The 21,536-nt window shown below is 55.5% G+C and overlaps 8 protein-coding genes across 8 annotated transcripts; 5 read left to right on the forward strand and 3 right to left on the reverse strand.

Annotated features, from left to right (window-relative positions):
• Positions 1-836: 836 nt before the first annotated feature.
• DCS_07734 (Cofilin) lies at positions 837-1,695 on the forward strand (the record flags this gene model as incomplete). The annotated part of the gene is made up of 5 exons (XM_040805018.1): positions 837-1,009; positions 1,068-1,251; positions 1,311-1,384; positions 1,438-1,486; positions 1,555-1,695. The coding sequence occupies 5 exons, from the start codon at positions 837-839 to the stop codon at positions 1,693-1,695; spliced, it is 621 nt and encodes a 206-aa protein (XP_040655122.1).
• Positions 1,696-2,025: 330 nt separating this feature from the next.
• Positions 2,026-2,704, reverse strand: DCS_07735 (Ubiquitin supergroup; the record flags this gene model as incomplete). Its single annotated transcript, XM_040805019.1, has 2 exons — positions 2,026-2,532; positions 2,594-2,704. 2 exons carry the CDS (start codon positions 2,702-2,704, stop codon positions 2,026-2,028), a joined length of 618 nt encoding a protein of 205 aa, XP_040655123.1.
• A 2,586-nt stretch (positions 2,705-5,290) lies between these two features.
• DCS_07736 (uncharacterized protein) lies at positions 5,291-8,047 on the forward strand (the record flags this gene model as incomplete). Its single annotated transcript, XM_040805020.1, has 1 exon — positions 5,291-8,047. The coding sequence occupies one exon, from the start codon at positions 5,291-5,293 to the stop codon at positions 8,045-8,047; it is 2,757 nt and encodes a 918-aa protein (XP_040655124.1).
• A 402-nt stretch (positions 8,048-8,449) lies between these two features.
• DCS_07737 (tRNA -methyltransferase NCL1) lies at positions 8,450-10,489 on the reverse strand (the record flags this gene model as incomplete). The annotated part of the gene is made up of 1 exon (XM_040805021.1): positions 8,450-10,489. One exon carries the CDS (start codon positions 10,487-10,489, stop codon positions 8,450-8,452), a length of 2,040 nt encoding a protein of 679 aa, XP_040655125.1.
• Positions 10,490-11,943: 1,454 nt separating this feature from the next.
• DCS_07738 (uncharacterized protein) lies at positions 11,944-13,129 on the forward strand (the record flags this gene model as incomplete). The annotated part of the gene is made up of 3 exons (XM_040805022.1): positions 11,944-12,085; positions 12,151-12,332; positions 12,380-13,129. The coding sequence occupies 3 exons, from the start codon at positions 11,944-11,946 to the stop codon at positions 13,127-13,129; spliced, it is 1,074 nt and encodes a 357-aa protein (XP_040655126.1).
• A 1,429-nt stretch (positions 13,130-14,558) lies between these two features.
• On the forward strand, positions 14,559-16,592 carry DCS_07739 (uncharacterized protein; the record flags this gene model as incomplete). Its single annotated transcript, XM_040805023.1, has 2 exons — positions 14,559-15,596; positions 15,666-16,592. 2 exons carry the CDS (start codon positions 14,559-14,561, stop codon positions 16,590-16,592), a joined length of 1,965 nt encoding a protein of 654 aa, XP_040655127.1.
• A 643-nt stretch (positions 16,593-17,235) lies between these two features.
• DCS_07740 (putative NADH dehydrogenase 78K chain precursor) lies at positions 17,236-19,791 on the forward strand (the record flags this gene model as incomplete). Its single annotated transcript, XM_040805024.1, has 6 exons — positions 17,236-17,350; positions 17,423-17,446; positions 17,502-17,553; positions 17,606-17,620; positions 17,677-19,581; positions 19,674-19,791. The coding sequence occupies 6 exons, from the start codon at positions 17,236-17,238 to the stop codon at positions 19,789-19,791; spliced, it is 2,229 nt and encodes a 742-aa protein (XP_040655128.1).
• Positions 19,792-20,194: 403 nt separating this feature from the next.
• DCS_07741 (uncharacterized protein) lies at positions 20,195-20,869 on the reverse strand (the record flags this gene model as incomplete). Its single annotated transcript, XM_040805025.1, has 1 exon — positions 20,195-20,869. One exon carries the CDS (start codon positions 20,867-20,869, stop codon positions 20,195-20,197), a length of 675 nt encoding a protein of 224 aa, XP_040655129.1.
• Positions 20,870-21,536: the final 667 nt, after the last annotated feature.

Raw genomic sequence — 21,536 nt, forward strand, 5'->3', positions numbered from 1 at the left:
GACGCGAGTACGCACGCGGCGTTGTGTATAAAAGGAATCGACCGGACATGGGTATCGGTGTTAAATGGTTCAAGTCTCCTTGCAATCTCCCCTCTACCTTGCTTTGGCATGTCTTCATACCCCGGCAGCTTTTGAGAAGGCTTGAGACGTGTATAGTAGCACCTGGCTGTACGGAGTAGTACGGGCTTTATTACAGAATAGGAATCAAGAACAACGCAGGCAGAAGTGACGATGACAAGCATCATGCTCAGTATTACATGCGCGCGATGCGCAACCGGAAACCACGGAGACTTCATCCATCATGCCAAGGTCTGGTCGTCGTATCGATGGACGCTGCTGCCTAGATTCCTCATCTATCAAGTGCCATCGTCGTCGTGGCCGGCTACGCCGTGTACTCGTAAGCCTGCGAGTGGGTTCTCATCGACACTGAATGGATGTGATGTGCGCTGCGACAAGGTCACGTGGCAACCATCTCCCGCTCAACCCCACCATAATATGAGGCGGTGTTTTTCTCCGCCGAGCTCCCCTGTCCCCCTCTACACCTATACCCGACCAAACACTACCACTACCTGGTCATCCTGGATACATTCAAGAGACGCACTTTCCATCCACCTCGCTTTGCATTTCGCAGCATTGCAAAACGCACAGATCCACGCAACCGCTTGTTCAGGTAATTCTCCAAATATCTCCTCTAGACGGAAGGTTTCGAGGCGGTTGCGCCTGTCGTTGTTCGACACCGAGTGGCAGGTAGCTGACAGCTCTTAGCCCATCACCCCTCATTCCGCGATCCACTGCACCACATCGTCCTCATCGTCTCCCTGAAGTAGACCGCAACCATGGTAAGGCGCTTCGACGCAACTGCAACGGTCCTTCTGCCGCTAACGATAGATCTCAGTCCCAATCCGGGTTCGTACTCCTCGTCGCATACCCCGTCCCCCCTATTCGACCGTGTCCTCGTCGGAGCCTTGGGTGACGATTACGTGTACATGCGGTTCTGGCATGGGCTGAAGTAGCACAAGGAGATGGCTAGCTATTGGGCGGCGCCGCTGACATTGCTGCGACTCCAGAGCGACCGTTGCCCCGGAGTGCATCACTGCCTATAACGACCTGAAGCTCAGCAAGAAGCACAAGTACGTCATCTTCAAGCTGTCGGACAACTTCAGCGAGATTGTCGTCGAGGAGGCCTCGGACAACAAGGACTGGGATACCTTCCGCGAGAAGCTCATCAATGCTACCTCTAAGAGCAAATCGGTGGGAATGACCCGAAACGCACGCATCGCAAGCCGGCGGCGAAGCTAACGTCGAACCAGGGTACCGTCGGCAAGGGACCTCGATACGCCGTCTACGACTTTGAGTACAGCTTGAGCTCCGGAGACGGTGTCCGGTATGCGCCCTGCCTGCCCTCCCATGGCGGGACCTTGGCTGATGCTTGATCAGAAACAAGATTACCTTCATCGCGTGGTCTCCCGATGACGCCGGCATCCAGGTGCGTACTTTTACCCTTGCCCGGCAGGTGAACGAGCCATGGTCATGCTGACGTCCAACGTCGGACAGCCGAAGATGATCTATGCTTCCTCCAAGGAGGCACTCAAGCGATCCTTGACCGGAATTGCGACCGAGCTCCAGGCCAATGACCCCGATGACATCGAGTACGACACCATCCTCAAGACGGTCAGCAAGGGCCTTGCCGGTTAAGAACGTCGCCGCCACGACCGCCGCGCGCCGTGTTTTTCAGAGCGTGAATTGAACATACTACCCTTTGGCGCTAGACTTGAAGCAACCGACGATTACGATGCAGAGATGACGGCGAGAGGCGAAAAGAAGTCGGTGGGCGCGGCTGTGCATGCGTCTATCATGTTTTTTTGTCTGCTATTAGCGGAGGAATAAACTTGTCTACTTGCTAGTTCCGGTGATATCACGTCAGAAGAATTTGAAAAATCGCACACATAATAGCTTGTGCATTTCTCGGGCCTCGGCCATAGAAAGGTCCAAACCGCTCGAGGGCGAACTCATTTGCCAGCCACATCATGATTGTGTCGACTTGCTAGACTCCCAACCGGACCGGAAGAGGCTGGACAGATGCTCAGCCGCTGTCTCGTCCTTCAGCCGCTGCGTCAAGAAAGCCTTGAGGTCGGTCCAGAATGCATCAGTCTCTACCGCCGCAACGCCTGTAAGCGCAACCGCAGCGGCCGAGGAAGCGGCGTTCTCGGGAACAATAGCTGCGGCGCCGCCAATGACCATGACGGAAAACTCAACAGCCGTTTCGCTTTCCGCCAAGACATCTTTGAGGATCTTGCTATCTGTCAGAGGTCGCTTGTTGTGGAGAATCTTCAGCTTGTCCACCGGTATTCTCGTTTGGCTTGAGACATTGGACTTGATGTCAAGGAGCGAGGTAGACATTGGTTGCGAAGCGAGCTTGATATTGAGGGGTGGGTTCCGCAGGGACTTGATCGTGACCGTTACACTCCGCTCTTGCCCTGGGGCCAGGTTGGTAGGCTGGCTCATGGCTTTGGGCATCCGAGGAAGGATATACTGCGACATGTCAGCGTGTTGTGTCGGGTTTCCTCGGCCATCTTTCGCGGCATTGGCTTACAGCCGGGCGGCCAGGGTAATTCCTTGGACTTTCCACATGATCGGCAGATAGCCTTGAGGGCCGCGCGTCAAGGGTAGAGAGGAAGGTTTTGGCGAAGGCTACCTCGGCCATGGTGTGTGCGAATTGTGCTGATGTTGGATTTGGATGGGCGTGCTAGCAAGAAACCCAAGTTGTGAGGCGAGGCCAGCTCAGTAAATGCAAGACCAGAACTCTGCACCGCAACAAGCGGGCTCTGCGAAGACACGATGAAGCTTGCCGTGGCTTACCGTACAACGTAGTTGAAGGAACGAGTAGTAGGAACGCAGAGCCCAACTCTAGTCGTCGGTTCGCACCGTAGGACTTTAATTGCCGTCACCTATGAGGGAGGGGGTGGGGTGGGGGCTGGGCCGTGATGAAGGTCGAGTTAGTACTCCGTACCCGTGATGATATTAATTACCGAGTGCTAGCCCTGCAAAAATAGTATCTGCACGGATGGCCTTGATGTGTATTATGTAAGAATGCTGGACTTTTTCTGCACTCAAGTACTTATACATGTACTCGTACTCTGTAACTACAGCAAGGTAGCCTGCTATAGCAAGGGGCGCCCACTACAATCTGCAAGTGCTCACGGAGTAATACTCCGAGTAAATAACACAAGTAATACAGTATGTGCATCCGATGAATCAGTGGCCCTAGAGTAAGGAGCCCCCAATATTGAGCAGCGATGAATATGTAGGTACTTCATGGCGTTTTAATTCAACGAAATTAGAAGCATGCCGCTATCTGATGGAAATGGTAGAAAGGGACCAGTTGACCCAATTTCGACCACAGAGTTCCCCCGTGGAGAGGCTGTGTTTGTTGGGTTAATATGCGACAACGGATAATACTCGCAGGATCCATCATGGGGGGAACCGTTCAGTGCTTTCGTACCTGCACTCCTGCCTACCACGAGTGTTGTACTGCGTCCGCGTAAGTAGTCGATCTCGTACTTGCTGGGTACTAATGTAACGAACGTCCTGCAATCCTGACAATTTGAGGAACGGCTGACAGAACGGAACGGTACCGAACTACAACCGATTACGCCTACGGAGTACAAAGCCCATCAATGCAAGCGCATGTGCCGACCTCGGATGATTTCCCGAAGCATTCAGTGGTTGCAAACGCTGGTAGCAGTACAGGAGGAGGTTGGTTCGAGCACATCATTACAGCGAGTGCGAACGGATGAGGGAGTAATTTGTAGGGGTTTAACTCATTGAATATGCCGCAGTGGTGATCAGTGCATGTCAGGGGAATGAACAAGCACCAATCAGGAGTGGTTTCTCGAAGACGCCAACCTCTTAATTTGATCTCCGTACTCTGTAGTTGTAGTACAGCGCCAAGTCACACTGCCACTCCACCAGTTAACGTAATAATACCTACTCACAAGCAACCGTAATCGTCAAAGTACAACTATTATCTGTTCAGGCGTCTTTTATTCTACATGTACCTTGGTAATATGAGCGGAAAATTTCGAGCGGGAACTAAGCTCTCCTATGGTAAGGGATACGAGTTCGGGTTCGGGTGCTCACGAGTTTGGTGGACCTTGTACAGTTAGGGCTAAGGAATGAGAGTTTTACCAGCATGAACGGACGCAACCTGTGCATTTATGACACGGTTTAATGGTGAAATAGGCATCTAGCTTGCCAAATACTGCGGTTCTCAGTGTGCGGACGAACGCTTACCTATAAATAACCAGGCACTGCATAAAGGCAGATTTGGGCGGTGCGGCATTCTTGTATACTTTCGTCGAATTTTGCGCATTGGAGAACGCTGCATGAGTCTCTCCCCTTTGCTGCCCCCCTGGCGCGAGGTTGTCTAGGGGGTGGCAGGTAGGGACCAGCCGCTGATCCCCACCTCCGCCATCGCTAACGCTTCAGGGTCCATTCTCAGCTCTCACCTCGCTAAATCAATCGCCATCGCTGCTAGGCAAGTTGGGATTTGGCGCTATATTAATAACTTTAGCGTCAAGATGCAACTGACCCCTGTGCCCCACATGCTGACCTTAAGCCTGCCACACTGCCAGTAAGGTACTCAGGTACTGTAGGGTAGGTGGACTGTACATGTAGGTGTACAAGTACTTTGTGCATGTGTGAGTACAGCACGGAGTACTCCGTACTCATGGACTTACTCGCAGCATTCCGACCGAATGAAGCAGGAGCGCCAAGGTAGGCTTGAAGAGTGTTCGTGCTCATCATTTTCGTCATCGCCGACGTCTTCATCGTCGTTCTTTCATTTGTTTGTTTATTTAATTCATTTTATGACATCGTCGTCGTCATTGCGTCCATACCGTCGACGTCGCGGCCGGCACGCCGTGGTTGCTCACTTAGCGCGCTCTCCTTCCTGACCAGCCACGGCCAACACCGCGTTTTTGGCAAGTACGAATTTGGAGGCGGAACGTACCTGCCTGCTGCTGCATGCTTGCCACCCACCCGCCCACCCAGCCCAGCTTTCTTCCAGCTTTCCATCCGCTCCCACTTCCATCCCATTCGTCAACCAACCACTTTGCCTTGCCTGCCCATCCATTTTGCATCGCCTGCGACTTGCCTGCCAGTTGATTTTGCATCGCCTGTGTCTTGCCTGCCAATCCTTCTGCATCGTCCGCTCGGCTTCCGTTTTACGACTTGCTTCATCAACCTGAATTTGTTGGCCAAACGCGGCAGGCACAGATGCCCGGAAATCATGGATTCTCCGAGGCAGCAACCACACCTGCCCGCCCCCACGACGGAGGAAGTCGAGAACTGGGACGACGACGATCTCGTCGTCAACGACGACAACCTATTCCTGCGAAGCTCCGTCTCTACGGCAATGGCTGCCACACACGCCCCGGCGCCTTGTCTTCACCCTGTTCTCCAGCCTACTAAACATCCGATACAACACGTTCCCGCACCACTGGCGATCGAGGATGTCGAGAGCTGGGATGACGAAGATCTCGTCGTCAATGATGATAACCTGTTCTTACGAAACACCGTCACGACGACGATGCCCACCACTCTGGCCCCGTCGCGTCGTTGTAACGTCATTCGGCTCCAGAGCAAACCACTACCAACGCATCTACCCACACCCGCCACCGAAGATATCGAGAACTGGGACGACAATGATCTTGTCATCAATGATGATAACCTGTTCTTGCGAAGCTCCATCTCTAACACTACCACCGCTCACACCCCGTCGCATCGTCGAAACACAATTCGTCACCATGCCAAACCTCAATCAAAGCGCATTCTTGCACCCGCCGCTGCGGAGATCGAGAACTGGGACGACGACGATCTCGTCGTCAACGATGAAAACCTATTCTTGCGAAGCTCTAGCCCTACCAAAAAAAATACTGCTCACGCCCCGTCGCGTCGTCGTGACGCTGTTGACGACGACTTTGAGAGCTGCTGCAAAACTCCCACATCGCATCCAGTCTCCACCGCTGCTGGTGCATTGGATCAACCCTCCAGGACGGCCCCCCCCCCCCATCATCTGGATCCCTTCGCGGAGGCACTTTGCCAAGTCGGCGAAAGTGCGATAGGTTCCATTCAGGACATGATCTCGAAATCACTCCCTGGCCCGATCCAAGCATCGAGGCCACCCCCAGACCCGACCCAGGCGCAAAAGGCGGCCATGCCCTCCACCATGCGTCGATATAGACACCGACGCTCTAGGACGCGCTCATCCTCCATCAGTCTAGATATGATCTACGAAACGGATGGCGAAGACCATTTCTTTGACCATGGCTCCGGAACCATCAGGGCATGTGCTCCACATGCTCCTGCACCTCCTGCTCCACAAGCATCTTTGCCTCAAGCATCTGCTCCGCAGGCAACTTCTCCTCAAGCTCCTGCTGCGCGAGCTCCTGCGCAAGCTCCTTCTTCAGCTCCTGCGCCAGCTCCTGCGCCTTGGGCTCCTGCCCCTCAACCATCTGCTATCAAGGCTTCTGTCCTTCAACTGTCTGTTCCACAAGGATCTGCTCCTCAACAATCCATTGCGAAGCCGAAAAAGCATTCGCCGTCGCCGCCCAGCTACCTTCTTGCGCTACCCATGTCGTGCGAGATGACAGCCAAGACATTGGAGGCGGATGACGACGACTATGAAGCCGTCTTCGAACTCCCGTCCGACGGCAACTATTTTCAACTCCTACCTGGAAAGGACAACTTCAGCTCACTATCGCCGACCAACAGAAGCTCGCCCGTGTCTCCAAACAGCCCTAGCTTGTCCAGCGGCATTACCGGAGAAAGCCAGGGTAGGGCCTTTGATAGCCCGATTAAGATGTCGCTTCGACGCCTAAGAACGACTGCGCCTTCTTCACAATCCTCCATCGCAAGCCTGCGAACCCCCACGAACCTATCTCTCGACCGCCCCCTTTCCACCTGGGAAAGGCTCAGCAAGCCAAAGAGCAAGCAGCGCTTGGCCGAGGCATCCTCCCGCGAGACCGAACCCCGTTTCTTGAAGCAGCCGCTGTCGGTTGGCTCAAAGGGTACCGCACGTGCCAAAGGCATTCAGGTCATTTCCCCCGACCGGACGTGGGCGCCGCCGCCACCGACTCCATTGATATCCGCCAAACCGACACAGGTTCCTCATTATGCCCGCGACACGGTGGCCAGCCGGACTGCCCGCGAAATAACTCGGGCCCAGCGCGCCCCCAGCAGCGGCCCGCTGGCGCCCGTCACCGCTCAGAGGGAGGCACACCTCGCCACCCGCGCAAATCTGACCCTGTACCCTCGCCCGCCTCAGCAAGCCGTCTACTCCAGGAAGCATTCCAAACGACCGAAGCAGCTCAAGCCCCATCTGATCGCGAATCTCAACTCGAGCAAGGAGTCCAAAGGTAGGCGCTCTGGTCCCCTTTCTTGGCTGTCCGCCGTCGTTCCTTGTTCTAACAAGCAATGCTCAGTCGTCAACGGAATGGTTTTCAACGCAGATACGTTGTGCTGGGAGGGAAACGAAAATGCCCTGAACACCTTCGACAAAGCACCAACCCATCCCCCCCGGATCACACCCATGGCTCAACACTTGGTCAGGGAGAAGGAGGCCGCGACGCCACCTCGCCCTGCTCTGATATCGAACATCAGCGCTACGACGGGCATACGGGTCGTCGGCGGCATGGTCTTTGACCCCGAGCAAATGTGCTGGCTGAAGGCCGGGTCACAAAGCGACACCAGGTCGGACGCCGGAGACGATATGGACGGCTTCGACGCCTTCGACGACGAAGACGTGTTCAAGAATATCACCGATTTGGACGAAAAATCTGCATCTGGCGACAAGGAAGAGGGATGGGGCAGCGACATCAAGGATGACTGGCCTGTGGGTGAGGAGTTTGACGTTGGTCCCGAGTTCGTGCGACGAGAGCGTGAAGAAGAAGCGAATTGGCGCAAGATTAGCGAGAAGTGGGCGGGGCGCTCTCAACGAGATCAGATAAAGTGGAGGTGGGCCATTCGCGATATCCTGGCACAGTAGCGATCAGCCAGCAAGAGGGGGGAGGATCTTGGGGCCAGGTTTTCGACTTCACATCCGGGGCGGGCGATGGAGATCTCCCTCCCCCATTCCTCGTTCTGGCTTTTCGAGTTGCTTCATTTGGCACGCACCAGGAGAAGTGCGCGGGCAGCATGAGTCTGGGGGCTCATGAAACACGGTATGCTGAGATGCGTAATGATGCGATGAACATGCTTAGCGATGACTTTTTAGCCTGGCCCTGGCTTGGCATAGATACCAGCAGAGGGTTCGAAGAGCATTCGCTCCACCGGCTGCAAGTACAATAATTTTATACCCAGTCTCTCCTGTACATGTGATGACGCGCAATTGCATTATTGGTCGTGTGCGGTTCGTGAAGAAAAAACGCCTTGCTACGATCTGTTTTGCCTATTCTGCCTGCTTCTTTGCCGCCTTCTTATTGCTTCTCGGGTCCAGACCTCTTCTGCGCATAGCGTTCCACCTGCCCTTTTCCATGTACTCCTTGTCCTCTTCCTCATCCCAGCCGCCAAAAGCGCCGCCAGCCTTGACGGCACCACTGTCGTCATCAACCTCGACGTCCGAGATCGGTGTCCTGTCGACCGGTTCATCGTCTGCCATAGCCGCAGCCTTGTCGGCTGATGAGGATGCCTTTGCAGGAGTAGGGCCAATCTTCTTGAATTTGGCAACGTAGAAACCATCGACGTTGTACTTGTGAGGATAGTACCGCCTCGTCAGCTTAAGGCTAGCGTCAAACTTCTTGCCCATGAAGCTGGTGAAGCCTTCGACGCCGAACTTGTGGAGGCCCTCCTTGTCAACGCTGAGACCCGTCTCGACTAGCTTGACGTTGGGCCGACGTGCGAGGGCGTACTGGACGACTTGCTCGTTTTCCTCGACGGTGACGGAGCAAGTCGAGTAAACGACGTAGCCGCCGGACTTGCTTGAGTGGTTGACAGAGTCGATGGCGGCAAGCAGCAGTTGCTTCTGCGTGTGGGGCAGTTGCATGAAGTCCATTTCGGTCTTGTTGGTCTTCACGCTGGGGTCCTTGGCGATGACGCCTGTTCCGGAACAGGGAGCGTCGAGCAGGACACGGTCGAAGCCACCCATGGGCTTGGGAAACTCGCGGGCGTCGTAGTTGGAGACGATGACGTTGCGGGCACCGAGTCGGTGAATGTTACCAATAAGACCCTTGGAACGGGCCTTGTTGGGGTCATTGGCCACGATCACGCCCGTATTCTTCATCAGGGCGGCGAGGTACGTCGTCTTTCCACCTGGCGCGGCGGCCATATCAAGCACCCGCTCATTCTCTTGGGGGTCGAGGGCGATGCAGGGCAGGAAGGATGAGGCGGCTTGCAGGATATAGTGGCCAGCAAGATACTCGGGCGTGGCACCGAGTGGCACGTTGCTCTCATAGATTTGCAGGCCAACCTTGGACCACTTGCCAACGACGTCGAGCTTGACGCCGCGGTTGGTGAGCGCCTGGGAAAGATCGCGACGGTTCGTTCGCAGCGTGTTGGTTCTAATGACGACAGGCCGGGCCGTCTCATTGGCCTCGAAGAAGGCAAAGGCCTCTCGGGGGGTGAAGAGGTTATAGAGCTTCAGCGCGAGATACTCCGAGTACCCGTAGTAGGCGCATATATCCTTTATCAGCTGGGCCGTGTATTCGGATCTGGACCGGCCTTCCTCGGCCAGGTTGCTGAAGTCACCCAGCACTCTGATGTTTTCCGTGATTCTCGTCCGAAGCAGCTGCATGTCGGGCGCCAAAAGGGCGTTCGTCTTCTGGCCGGACTCGTCGTCGTCATCGTCCAGAATATGGGGCTTGTCGTCGTCGATATTTGTCTTGAGGGCACTCTCGGCTAGTTCAGCGGCATTGGCGGCGGCCTCCTCGGCCAATTGACGATCAAGTTTCCTCGAAAGACCGGCAATATTGGCAGCCGTGAGCGTTTCCTCGGCGTCGGACTCGTCCTCATCTTCGGAGAATACGTGCTTTCCGTCTCCCTCGTCGTCATCAGAATCGAACACGGACGAACCTGAGTCAGAGCCGAGGAAATCGTCGCCGAGAGCTGGGACGGAGCTGTCATCTCCGTCCGAAAGCTCTGCATTCTCTAGGTCAAACTCATCGTCAAGCTCTTCGTCGGACGAATCGTCGAGGCCGGGTATCACATCCTTGGTCTTGGCTTTACCATTTGCTTTGGGCGCCTTTGATGCCTTCGATTCCTTCTCCTTCAAGGGCTTTGACACAGTTGCGGCTTTAACTTGGCTTTTCTGCTTCACACTGGACTTCTTTCCGGTGCCCTTGACGTCAGCCTTTGCCGTCCGCCGTCTCTTGTTGTCTTGTGGTTGGGGAAGGTCGACGGGCAGGCCAGCTTTGCGCTTCAACCGCGCGAAATGTTCTTCAGACAGCGGCTCAGGAGGGCCCTGTTTCCTTGCCATGCGGCGTCCAGCACCCATTCTGAATAGAGTTGGCGAATTGGTCCGAAGAGTATTGGTGATGACTTCGGGGCGTGCAGGACGGTAGCAAGAGAATCAGCGGCCCCGCCAAACTTTTTTCTTCGACGCCGTCGATGCAGGGGCTGAGTAGGGTCCGATAAGGCTCGGCAAAACTTCGTATCGGAAGGAGATATTGGTATGCTTACCTAATCGATTCCCTCATTAGGTTGGTGGCTGGGGCTCGTACTGAATTTTAATAAGTATTAGCGCAGCAATATATTAACACAGTGCACACAGGTATGTAAGTACTTGTACGAAGTACTTAATGCAGTGCACCCAGTGCTACGAGTACAATATGGAACCCACTACTCACATCAGAAGTACTTACGGAGTAGGCTGGACTTGCTCGGAGCCAGGACTAATCACTTATTGTCTCTGTTCCTCTCACTGAGAAATACTGGCAGTGAGTCGGAAAAGTTATACTGGAACATGAACGTTCGGCCCGTGTCCTCTCGCCAAAGGAGACAGAATGAAAAGTTCTCAACCTGCTGCCCAATAGGTGTGTCCCCATGGCGTGGCTAGCCTACAGGTCAGGTACAGTGAGAGGTTTCGATGTGCACGATTAATCATCCTGCAATCTGCAGAGTGCTGTGCAGCTGAGAGCAAGCAATGCTACTACCCTTACTTGAGAGGCATGAAATCAAATGCAAACAACAAGTAGGGCAACCCTAGGGACGTGTACTACTGTGCGCTTTACACGTATGCCTACTACCTGGACGGATCAAAGGATTGCAAACAGGAGGAGGAGCATGGAGTCATTGTTTTGCGTTTACAAGTATTATCGGCATCTACACTATGCGTTTCTACCAGTACTAGATACAAACGCAAACAGTTCCTAGCAATTTTGAAGTGGTACCCGACTACGCACAGGCAGCTGGTCGATACAGTTTCTTTTAAACGTAAGTAATAATTGTCCTCATTCGAGAGCTGTATAATTATAACTTGTACAAGTACTGTCCATGCACCGTTCGAGGGCACCTGGAGCGAGGTACCAAGGTACAGGCAGCAACTGCACGGGTGGAGTCAGCTGACGAGCACATCCGAACATGAACGAACAAGGGAAAACGTGCATGTTCTAGTATCGTACCGTGCATACATACTAAGTAGTCTACATGTCGCGAGAACTCACGGAGTAGGAGGACAGGGTCAGACACGGATAACAGAGCATCTGCCGACCATCCAACATTGCGTTACCTGCCCCGACTTTTCGTGCGGTGTGCCTGTATGTAGAGTATGTGTACACCTACGAGGAGATGGATTTGGAGTTGACAAAGTCACCAGCACGAGTGCCCAGTTCGGTTCTGGCCGTTGCCTCGTCCATCCGGCATCATTGACAAGTACGGAATGCTGAGTGCTTACCAGTCCCTCCAAGGCTTACGAATTCTTCCACCTCCAAAATCAACACACCCAATCTCATGGCGTCGTCGCGCATTCTCAGGTTTCCCCGTGGTGACGATGAGTCCGGATGCGTTATCGTACAAGTCACATCTGCAGGCCGAAAGCCGTTGGATCTCAATCTAGCTGCCACGGAGGGATGTGCACCTTATGTTTGCAAGTGTGGGTCCTTGCCTTCGTACCAACTTGACAATGCGAGGGCGACTCCTGGACTGACCTCTCGTCAGTGAAGCACGATCGAGTGACCTCCCTTCGAGCCCCAGCTTGCCCGGTGTCGGAGAAGGAGTGGGAGGACATCCTTGAGGCCGTGCTTCAAGATGGACTGGTGGGTGATGTGCAACCTACGGCCATTGTTGATCCCGAATCGACGATATCCCTCACGATTCGCAGACAAGTGCAGGGAATCACCGTATGCGCCATGCTCCTTCTGCCAGACGCTCTTGCTGACTCGTGCAGCAACGGCTTGGTGCCATCACTTTGAAGTGCAACCAGGACGAGCAACTTGATCTGTTTCAATGGTGCGGCTGGTCCCTTAAAGCACTGGCCAAGAGCAAGCAGGAAACCGCGCTCTCCTCCAGAGGGGCACAAGAACTAGAGGGTGCTGTGATGAGCCTCCAAGCTGAACTTGACGATCTGATAAAGGCCAAGGCCGAAGACGAATCGGCCTTGCTTCAAAAGTTTTGCCTGCTTCTCAACGAGAAAAAAGCAAAGATTCGCGAGCAGAAACAGATTATCGACAACTATGCATCGACCGCCGGCGCAGTATTGTCCTCGTCACAGCCGCCGGCACAGCGAGGTGCTTCCCAAGCGGCGCGGGAGCCTGCAGCATCTCGTTCTTCGAAGAGGAAAGTAGGGTCGATCCGTTTTGAAGCGGAGGAGGACGAAGTCGGTGAGGATATTGTGAAGGACGCCTTCGTCAAGGGCGAGGAAGAGGATACAGATCCTGGGGAAAGCAGCGAAGTAGATACGGTCTCCACTGCTGCTGCAGATGAAGATGATGACGATGACGAAACATACAACTCGCGCCGCGATGGCGAAGACACCACAAGCAGCAAGCGACCTGGATCGCCACCACCGAAGGAGCTTTCCAAGGAGGCGAAAGCTTCTCCACCCCCTCGGCGACATTTACCGTTCGAGAAAAATGGAAGGGGCAAGGCATCGTTGCCGGCACCAGCGGAGGATACGGACTCAGATGATGAGCTGTGAAGATGTCGGGGCATGTGGCTTGCACGCAGGTATCCGAGCGTTTATTCTATCTGCGACTTCCAGATCGCCATCGTATCCATTGCTACTTCGTCCTTGTCGAATTATGGCAAGTCATCCTTGTCGGACTGGACCTACCAACGAGCGCGCACATGCATTTGCTTCCCCGTCTGAGATCATGTCGGCCGACTGCAAAGGGTCCGCCTTGAACCACGGCAGCTTTCGACATGCCTCGCCATGTGTGACTGCTCGAATCGGGTGTAACGATGAGGAGCCAAAAATCGACCACCCAGCCACTGCAGCCTGATCTCCGCCTCCGGCACGACGTACCTACTTCGGAGCAGGCTGACTCTACAGCAAATTGAGCTGTCCCTAGGCTACTTGAGCGTCGTGAGCGAAAAAGGGGTGCACCTTGGCTTTCTCTCGAGCTGTCTCGATGTGATCAGGGTGATAGTGACAATGGCCGGTGGACTCGATGCGCCCAGATGTCCAGATCTTATTGGTTTCAGCCCATTTCAGCTGCAATTCCGGTCCCGGATCGAGAAAGTAGGGCCTGTATAGGGGCCAGATAACAGGTCGAAATAGGCACGACGGCGCAGGTTCAAAAATGCAGAGCATGTGCCAATCGAACTCTTCTCCGTGAAGGCTCATCATGATGGTGGGTATCTGGCTGCTCAATGCAGGTCTATGGAAATCTTGGTTGCAACTTGGATATCTTGTTCGTTCAATACTCTGCAGGCATTAATGTGAAATCGGCTGAAGCTTCGAAAGATTCGGTTTACCCCAGGCCTTTGGTGCCGTCGCAGATGGCTGCCATCGTTCAATTGAATGAATGTAGGGATAAACGTGCTCTGATTTGACGAGAAAGGTTGGGGTATCCTGTGCAGCGTACAATAACTACAGTTCCCTTCGCGACTAGGACTGAGACTAACTACCCAGCCCATTGATTGATACACCTGCCCGCATTTGCCAGCCAGTGAATGGGTGTAGGGTAGGTCTTGAAGGCGATCGTTTACGATGACGCCATTAGTAGCTGGCCATGCTGCAAGAGATAGATGGATGATATGAACCGACTCAGCCAAGTTCCTAATACTTTCACGGAGCACTGTACTCGAGAAGGGAGGGAAAGGTTGCCAATTCAAACAGTGCAGCATGGGAATTCTGTTACACCGGTTACCTGGTACCTCAGCACATTCTAGCTTTGTTCTGTTCCCACAGGTGTGTTGGGTGGACACTCTTCGCCGTCCCCGCACTCTCATCCTCATTGCAAGCTTCATCCTCCCGCCCTTTCCACTACCTGCTCATCCGTCAACACTCTGAGCGAAGTGCCACAGCCACAAACCGCAGAATGTGTGCTTTGACGAACTCGTTGCCGCTCCCGCTCCCGCTCCCGCTCCTTTTCCTCCGGAGCCTCATCGACGGCTAAGAGCCAATGACCCCCCTTGTTGCTTTCCGTGTTGCTGCTCTCCGATCTCGAGTCACGGTCATGGTCACGGCCAAGCGCTGGTCGAGTGCGAATGATGGCGCTCTTCTAAAGGACCTACCCAAGTCGTGGACCTTCACGCGCTCTCTGCCGGCCGACGCCATCTTCCCGACCCCTGCCGCCTCTCACAAGACGCCCCGTGAGCAAATCAGGCCGCGACAAGTTCTACATGCTGCCTTCACATGGGTCCGTCCTGAACAGCAAACGGACCCGGAGCTCCTGGCCGTAAGCGCCGCTTCGTTGCGCGACATCGGAATCAGAGAGGGCGAGGAGAAGACCGACGACTTCCGTCAGTTTGCTGCCGGCAACAAGCTGTATGGCTGGGACGAAATGAATCTGGAGGGTGGCTACCCGTGGGCTCAGTGCTATGGCGGGTTTCAGTTCGGTCAGTGGGCTGGCCAACTTGGCGATGGCAGGGCCATATCGCTCTTCGAGTCGACGAACCCGGCGTCGGGGACGCGGTACGAGCTGCAGCTAAAGGGCGCTGGACGGACGCCATATTCCCGCTTCGCTGATGGCAAGGCCGTCTTGCGATCCAGCATCCGCGAGTTCCTCGTTTCCGAGGCACTCAATGCCCTCAACATACCGACCACCCGAGCCCTGTCGCTGACTCTGCTGCCGCACTCCCAGGTGCGGAGGGAGAGCCTTGAGCCCGGCGCAATAGTCCTGCGATATGCCCAATCCTGGCTTCGCCTGGGCAACTTTGACATCCTGCGCGCAAGGGGAGACAGGGACCTCATTCGGAAGCTGGCTAGTTACATCGCCGAGCACGTCTTCCATGGCTGGGGAAGTCTACCTGCTCGTCTGGACGACCCTGACAATGCTGGCGAATCCCCTGTCCCGAAGCGTGGAATCGCGTCCGATGCCGTCCAGGGCCCCGAAGCGACGGCCGAGAACAGATTCGTGCGGCTATACAGGGAGATTGTGAGAAGGAATGCTACGACCGTCGCCGCGTGGCAGGCGTACGGCTTCATGAACGGCGTCTTGGTACGTCGTGATATTCTGCCATCGAAACTTGCCTTGAAACCAACGCTGACCGCCTCGTTTCAATGATAGAATACGGACAACACGTCAATATACGGACTGTCCTTGGACTTTGGACCTTTTGCCTTTATGGACAATTTTGACCCGGAGTATACACCCAACCACGATGATCACATGTTACGCTACAGCTTCAAGAACCAACCAACCATTATATGGTGGAACCTTATTCGATTGGGGGAGGCTTTGGGAGAGTTGATGGGCGCCGGAGCCGAGGTCGACGATGAATCATTCATCACCGAGGGCGTCAAGGACGGTCAAGAGCACCGCATTGTTGACCGGGCTCAAAAGCTCATAATGCAAACAGGCGAAGAGTACAAGGCGATATTCCTGGCCGAGTACAAGCGGCTTATGACCGCTCGCTTGGGTTTGCGCCACTTCAAGGAGTCGGATTTTGAAGCATTATTCAGCTCGGCCCTTGACACCATGCAAGCTCTCGAGCTGGACTTCAACCACTTCTTTCGTCGGCTGAGTGGCCTCAGATTGGCCGAAATTGCGACGCCAGAGGCTCGAGAGGAGAAGTCGTGCATTTTTTTCCACAGAGAAGGGCCTCCGAAGGACATCGGCGAGGTCGAGGCCAGACGCCAGCTCGCCAGCTGGCTGGAAAAGTGGCATGCCCGCGTGACCGAGGACTGGAGCGACGGTGGGGACGGCCTTTCTACAGCTCGAGACGGGGAGCGAATCCGGGCCATGGAAAGTGTGAACCCCAACTTCGTTCTCCGTGGCTGGATTTTGGACGAGGTGATCCGACGGGTCGAGAAGGATGGTGAACGAGACGTCCTGCATCGCATCCTGCACATGGCCCTCAATCCATTCGAGGCGGAGTGGGATAGCAAAATCTTCGACAATTGTGTGTGGAAAGGTGATGCCGAGGAGGAAAAGAGATGGGTTGGGGATGTACCCCGGACGGAACGCGCCATGCAGTGCAGCTGCAGTTCGTAAATCCCGAACGAACACCTTGCGTGCCAATACATCTAAGTAGACAGCTAACGACGCACATTCCGCAACCGTCCACATTTGAATCGGTCACGAGCTTGAATTGGAACACATGGCTCTCACAAACTGGTGCAACATTCGATAATCAACAGAAAATGAGTTGTGGTGCGAAGATGTAACGACCGGCGGTAAGAGGCAACGCTCACAGAGCTTAAGATCACTCTCACATGCTTCCATAATCGGCGTCAAATGAAAATCACTCTAGAGCATAAGATAGAGGAAGACTCGACTGAAGCAGCGTGCCTGCAAGTGCAAACCCGCCGCCAACAAGCTCACCTACAATAAAATATGCCCGTGTACAATTAATTTGGTAAGAAAGAAGAAATGGGTTACCGAGCGACGCAAAAATTTAGTCCTTGTACTGGTGGGCCGTGTTGCCGTTGCGGCCTGAGGCACGTTCTAGTCCTCTTGGCCAATCAGCATCCATGTAAATTAATCGGTGTTTCGCTGGACTCACTAGCTTGCCTTGCTTCCCATCCAACCGACCCAAGCAGGAGTCAGTTCTCAGCAGACGTCCACGGCTGAGCCTTCATTTCGCGCCGAAGCGACTGCATCGCCCCTATTCCCTCCACTCCGTCCAGGCGGCACGATGCTCCGACAGTCTCTGGCCCGTTCGGCTTGGCGGACCGGCAGGCGGGCGGCCAATGCCTCACGGGCCTTTGTGACGACTCCCCAGCGGCAGGCGGAGGTCGAGTTGACAATTGGTAAGCTTTGAATCGTTGTTGAGTATGAGCGTTTTGCGCAGTGGACAAATGCTAATCCGAATGTGCCGTCAGATGGAAAAAAGGTGTCAATTGAAGGTATGTCGCCGCCACGGACAAGCTTCCTCCTTCGCCCTCGCTGATGCAGAGACAGCTGGCTCGGCCCTCATCCAGGCTTGCGAAAAGGCGGGAGTCACGATCCCTAGGTAGGTATCCTCGCACCATGGAGATTTTGGCCTTGCACTGACGTTTCTCTAGATACTGCTACCATGAGTACGACATCATCCGCCTCCACCTCCCCCGAACCGACCGCCTAACGTAGTGCACAGGAAACTGATGGTTGCCGGAAATTGCCGTATGTGCCTCGTCGAGGTCGAAAAGGCGCCAAAGCCTGTGGCCTCTTGCGCTTGGCCGGTGCAGCCCGGCATGGTGGTGAAGACGAACTCGCCGCTCACGCACAAGGCCCGCGAGGGCGTCATGGAGTTTTTGCTGGCAAACCACCCCCTCGACTGCCCCATCTGCGACCAGGGCGGTGAATGTGACCTCCAGGAGCAGTCCTTGCGATACGGTGCTGACCGAGGCCGATTCCATGAGATCGGTGGCAAGCGGGCTGTCGAGGACAAGAATATTGGTCCGCTCATCAAGACGTCGATGAACCGATGCATCCACTGCACGCGATGCGTGCGCTTCGCCAACGACATCGCCGGCGCCCCCGAGCTGGGCTCTACCGGCCGCGGCAACGACTTGCAAATCGGCACCTACCTCGAGAAGAACTTGGACACGGAGCTCTCGGGCAACGTCATCGATCTCTGCCCCGTCGGAGCCCTTACGTCGAAGCCGTATGCCTTCAAGGCTCGTCCGTGGGAGCTGAAGCACACAGAGTCGATTGACGTCCTGGATGGGTTGGGTTCCAACATCCGCGTCGATTCCCGCGGCCTCGAGGTCATGCGCATTCTCCCTCGCCTCAACGACGATGTCAACGAGGAGTGGATCAACGACAAGACCCGTTTCGCTTGCGACGGCCTCAAGACACAGCGCCTGACGATGCCCTTAATCCGGCGCGATGGAAAGTTTGAGCCTGCTGACTGGGAGGAGGCCCTGGCCGAGGTTGCTCGGGCCTGGGAGCAGAAGAAGCCCCAGGGCAACGAATTTAAGATCGTCGCTGGTGCTCTGACCGAGGTGGAGTCTCTCGTCGTTGCCAAGGACATGGCCAACAAGCTTGGCTCCGAAAACCTCGCTCTGGACACGCATACCGGAAGCCAACCGATCGCTCACGGCGTCGATGTCCGCTCAAACTACCTGTTCAACTCGAGAATCTGGGGCATCGAAGAGGCCGACTGCATTCTGCTCGTGGGAACGAACCCTCGGCACGAGGCTGCCGTTCTGAACGCACGTATCAGGAAACAGTGGCTCCGATCCGATCTCGAGATTGGGGCTGTTGGCGAGACGTGGGATTCAACCTTTGAGCTCGAGCACCTCGGAACCGACCACGCAGCCCTCAAGAAGGCACTGGCTGGCCCCTTTGGCAAGAAGCTTCAGGCCGCGAAGCGACCGATGATCATTGTCGGCTCTGGTGTCACTGATCACGCTGACGCCAAGGCATTCTACGAGACTGTCGGTGCGTTTGTTGAGAAGAACGCCGCCAGCTTCATGACGGAGACGTGGGACGGCTACAACGTTCTCCAGAGGGAAGCGTCGCGAGCTGGATCCTTCGAGGTCGGGTTCGTCACGCCCTCGACCGCCGTTGCCGAGACGAAGCCGAAGTTTGTCTGGCTGCTGGGCGCGGACGAGTTCAACGCGGCGGACATTCCCAAGGACGCATTTGTCGTCTACCAGGGCCACCACGGCGACCGGGGCGCCGAGATCGCCGACGTTGTCCTGCCCGGCGCTGCCTACACGGAGAAGGCGGGCACGTACATCAACACGGAGGGACGGGTCCAGATGACGCGCGCCGCCACGTCGCTTCCGGGGGCCGCGCGAACCGATTGGAAGATTCTGCGTGCCGCGAGCGAGTTCCTGGGCGCCCCCCTGGCGTATGACGACGTCGCCGCTGTCCGAGACCGCATGGTGGAAATTAGCCCTGTGCTGGCCGCCTACGATGTTGTCGAACCGGTTGCTCTGCGTAAGCTGAGCAAGGTCCAGCTTGTGGACCAGAACAAGGGATCAAAGGCCAGCGGGTCGCCACTGAGAAAGGTGGTCGAGAACTTTTATTTCACAGACGTCATCTCGAGAAGGTATGTGATGCAACGTGCCTCCCCCCCCACGACCCGCCTTCGTCATGGCATGAGTAAAAGGGGGATTTTTCTAACCGAGCATGATGTGACAGCTCGCCAACGATGGCCCGTTGCTCAGCTGCTAAGGCTGCCGGAGACCCGAGGACGAACTTTATGGCTCCCGGCATGGAGGAGGATAGGCCGATGGGCCAAGTTGCGTACGGTGCATGAGGCGACGGCAACTGTAGGAAATAGAAGAAAGGATTCCCTTGCGTCTTCGGTGTTGACGGTGATGGTCGTCGTGGTGTTGGAGTGATACTGTACATATAGGACGCCGGGCGTGACGAGCGAGGGGGGGTGGGTGCGAGGGGTAAGTCAATTTACCGAGCTGAAGCCTCTGCACCAAGCCCAAGTCCCCTGTTCCTGGGGCTTGTAGAGTATTGAATATCATGTTGTGGCCAGTCATCGCTCGACCAGCACGTTACGTCGCGGTCGGCGTCATCGGGCGGCCATCGCTGGCTAGGTTTGGGCACAGAGATGGCTCGCACCATGTCGACGGCTAGGGACGACGACGTAGGCATGATGCTAGATTTAGGATAGCCGTTCGCGGACGAGGAGCGGAAGCAGGCTGATGCTAGTGCGACTGATTCTCGCTTTCTCGCTCTCGCTTCAGTGCCTGTTCGAGAAGGTCCCTGCTGCGGGCGACATTGGCGTCGAGCCGATTTATTTCGCTCATGGCCCTCGAAACGCAGGACATGATGACCTTTGTGCGCCAGAGGGCGGGGGTGGTGGTGGTGTCGATGCCGTTGAAGGTGGGCTGGGGCATGGTCCTATTATCCATGTCGATCTTGGCCGCATCCGCGGCGGGGGCCGTCATGTTGGCGATCATGGCAGCGGCGTCATCGGGGGCGAGGATGCCGGGACGTTGGGTTGGATGGCTCGGAGAGGCCGGAGACTGGTCGTGGGGTACGGAGACGGGGGCGGCGAGGTCCATTTGCATGATGCGGACGCACTCGCGGCGGATGAGGTCGAGGGCGTTGGCGCGGACCTCGAGGGCGTGGGCTTCGAGAGTGGGAAGCGTTGCCTCGAGCGCCGCTACGCGGTTTGCCGGCGGGACGAAGGGTGGTAAGGCGGCGAGATCGTCTGCTGTCTTCGATATCGGTACGAAGATGGCGGGTGAGATGGATTGGAGCTCGCGGATCGGTTCGTCCGCTGCTTGTCTTTTCTCCGCCGCAGAGTCTCCCGCTGGTGCTTGGTGATGATGAGATTGAGCAGCGTGCTGCTGATTCTGGCCCCGTTCATTCATCATCCCGGCTGTCCCAAGCCTTCATTCAATCCCTCCCCGTTTCGGTTTTCTGTCGGGAGGGGTGGGAGGCGATGTTGTTACGCTGCGTGACAGAAGATGCAATCTAGGAGCGTGCCGCCCCTCGTCATGGAGTATGATTTCAATGAGGGAGAACGTGCGAGAGAGAACGGGGCGGTAGCGTGGCTGCTGCTGCTGCTGATGCGGAGAGAGAGGCACGGAATGGATGGATGCCAACAGTGAGGTGAGGTGCAAGAGTCAAGTCTAGCTCGGACCCCGTATGAGGCGGAGAATTGTACTTTTTCAACATCGGCCATTCCCCCGCCACCATACGAGCAAATGGCGTTACTGTGGGCACTAGTCCGCCGCTTTTCGACACTGCTAATTTTCATTTATTTAGGATCATGTCAACGTCTACACTTCGCAAACTTCGTCTTTCCGTACGCCCACTGATCGTTTTCATCTCTATTGTCACATTGGAATAGGCGCGGCCCATCCGGCTTTCCACAATGATCAATAGTATGTAGCATTCTCGGCATGTATGCCATTGCACATGAAATCAGGCCCCTTCCTTTCCTTCACGATGATTGCGCTCCTTTTGGCCCATGTTATCGGTAGCTGGTTCGCGAAGTGTCCGACCTCTCGGGTTCCCAATATGGCCTTGCCAACCCAG

This window comes from Drechmeria coniospora, chromosome 03, assembly GCF_001625195.1.
Source record: "Drechmeria coniospora strain ARSEF 6962 chromosome 03, whole genome shotgun sequence".
NCBI lineage: Eukaryota > Fungi > Ascomycota > Sordariomycetes > Hypocreales > Ophiocordycipitaceae > Drechmeria > Drechmeria coniospora.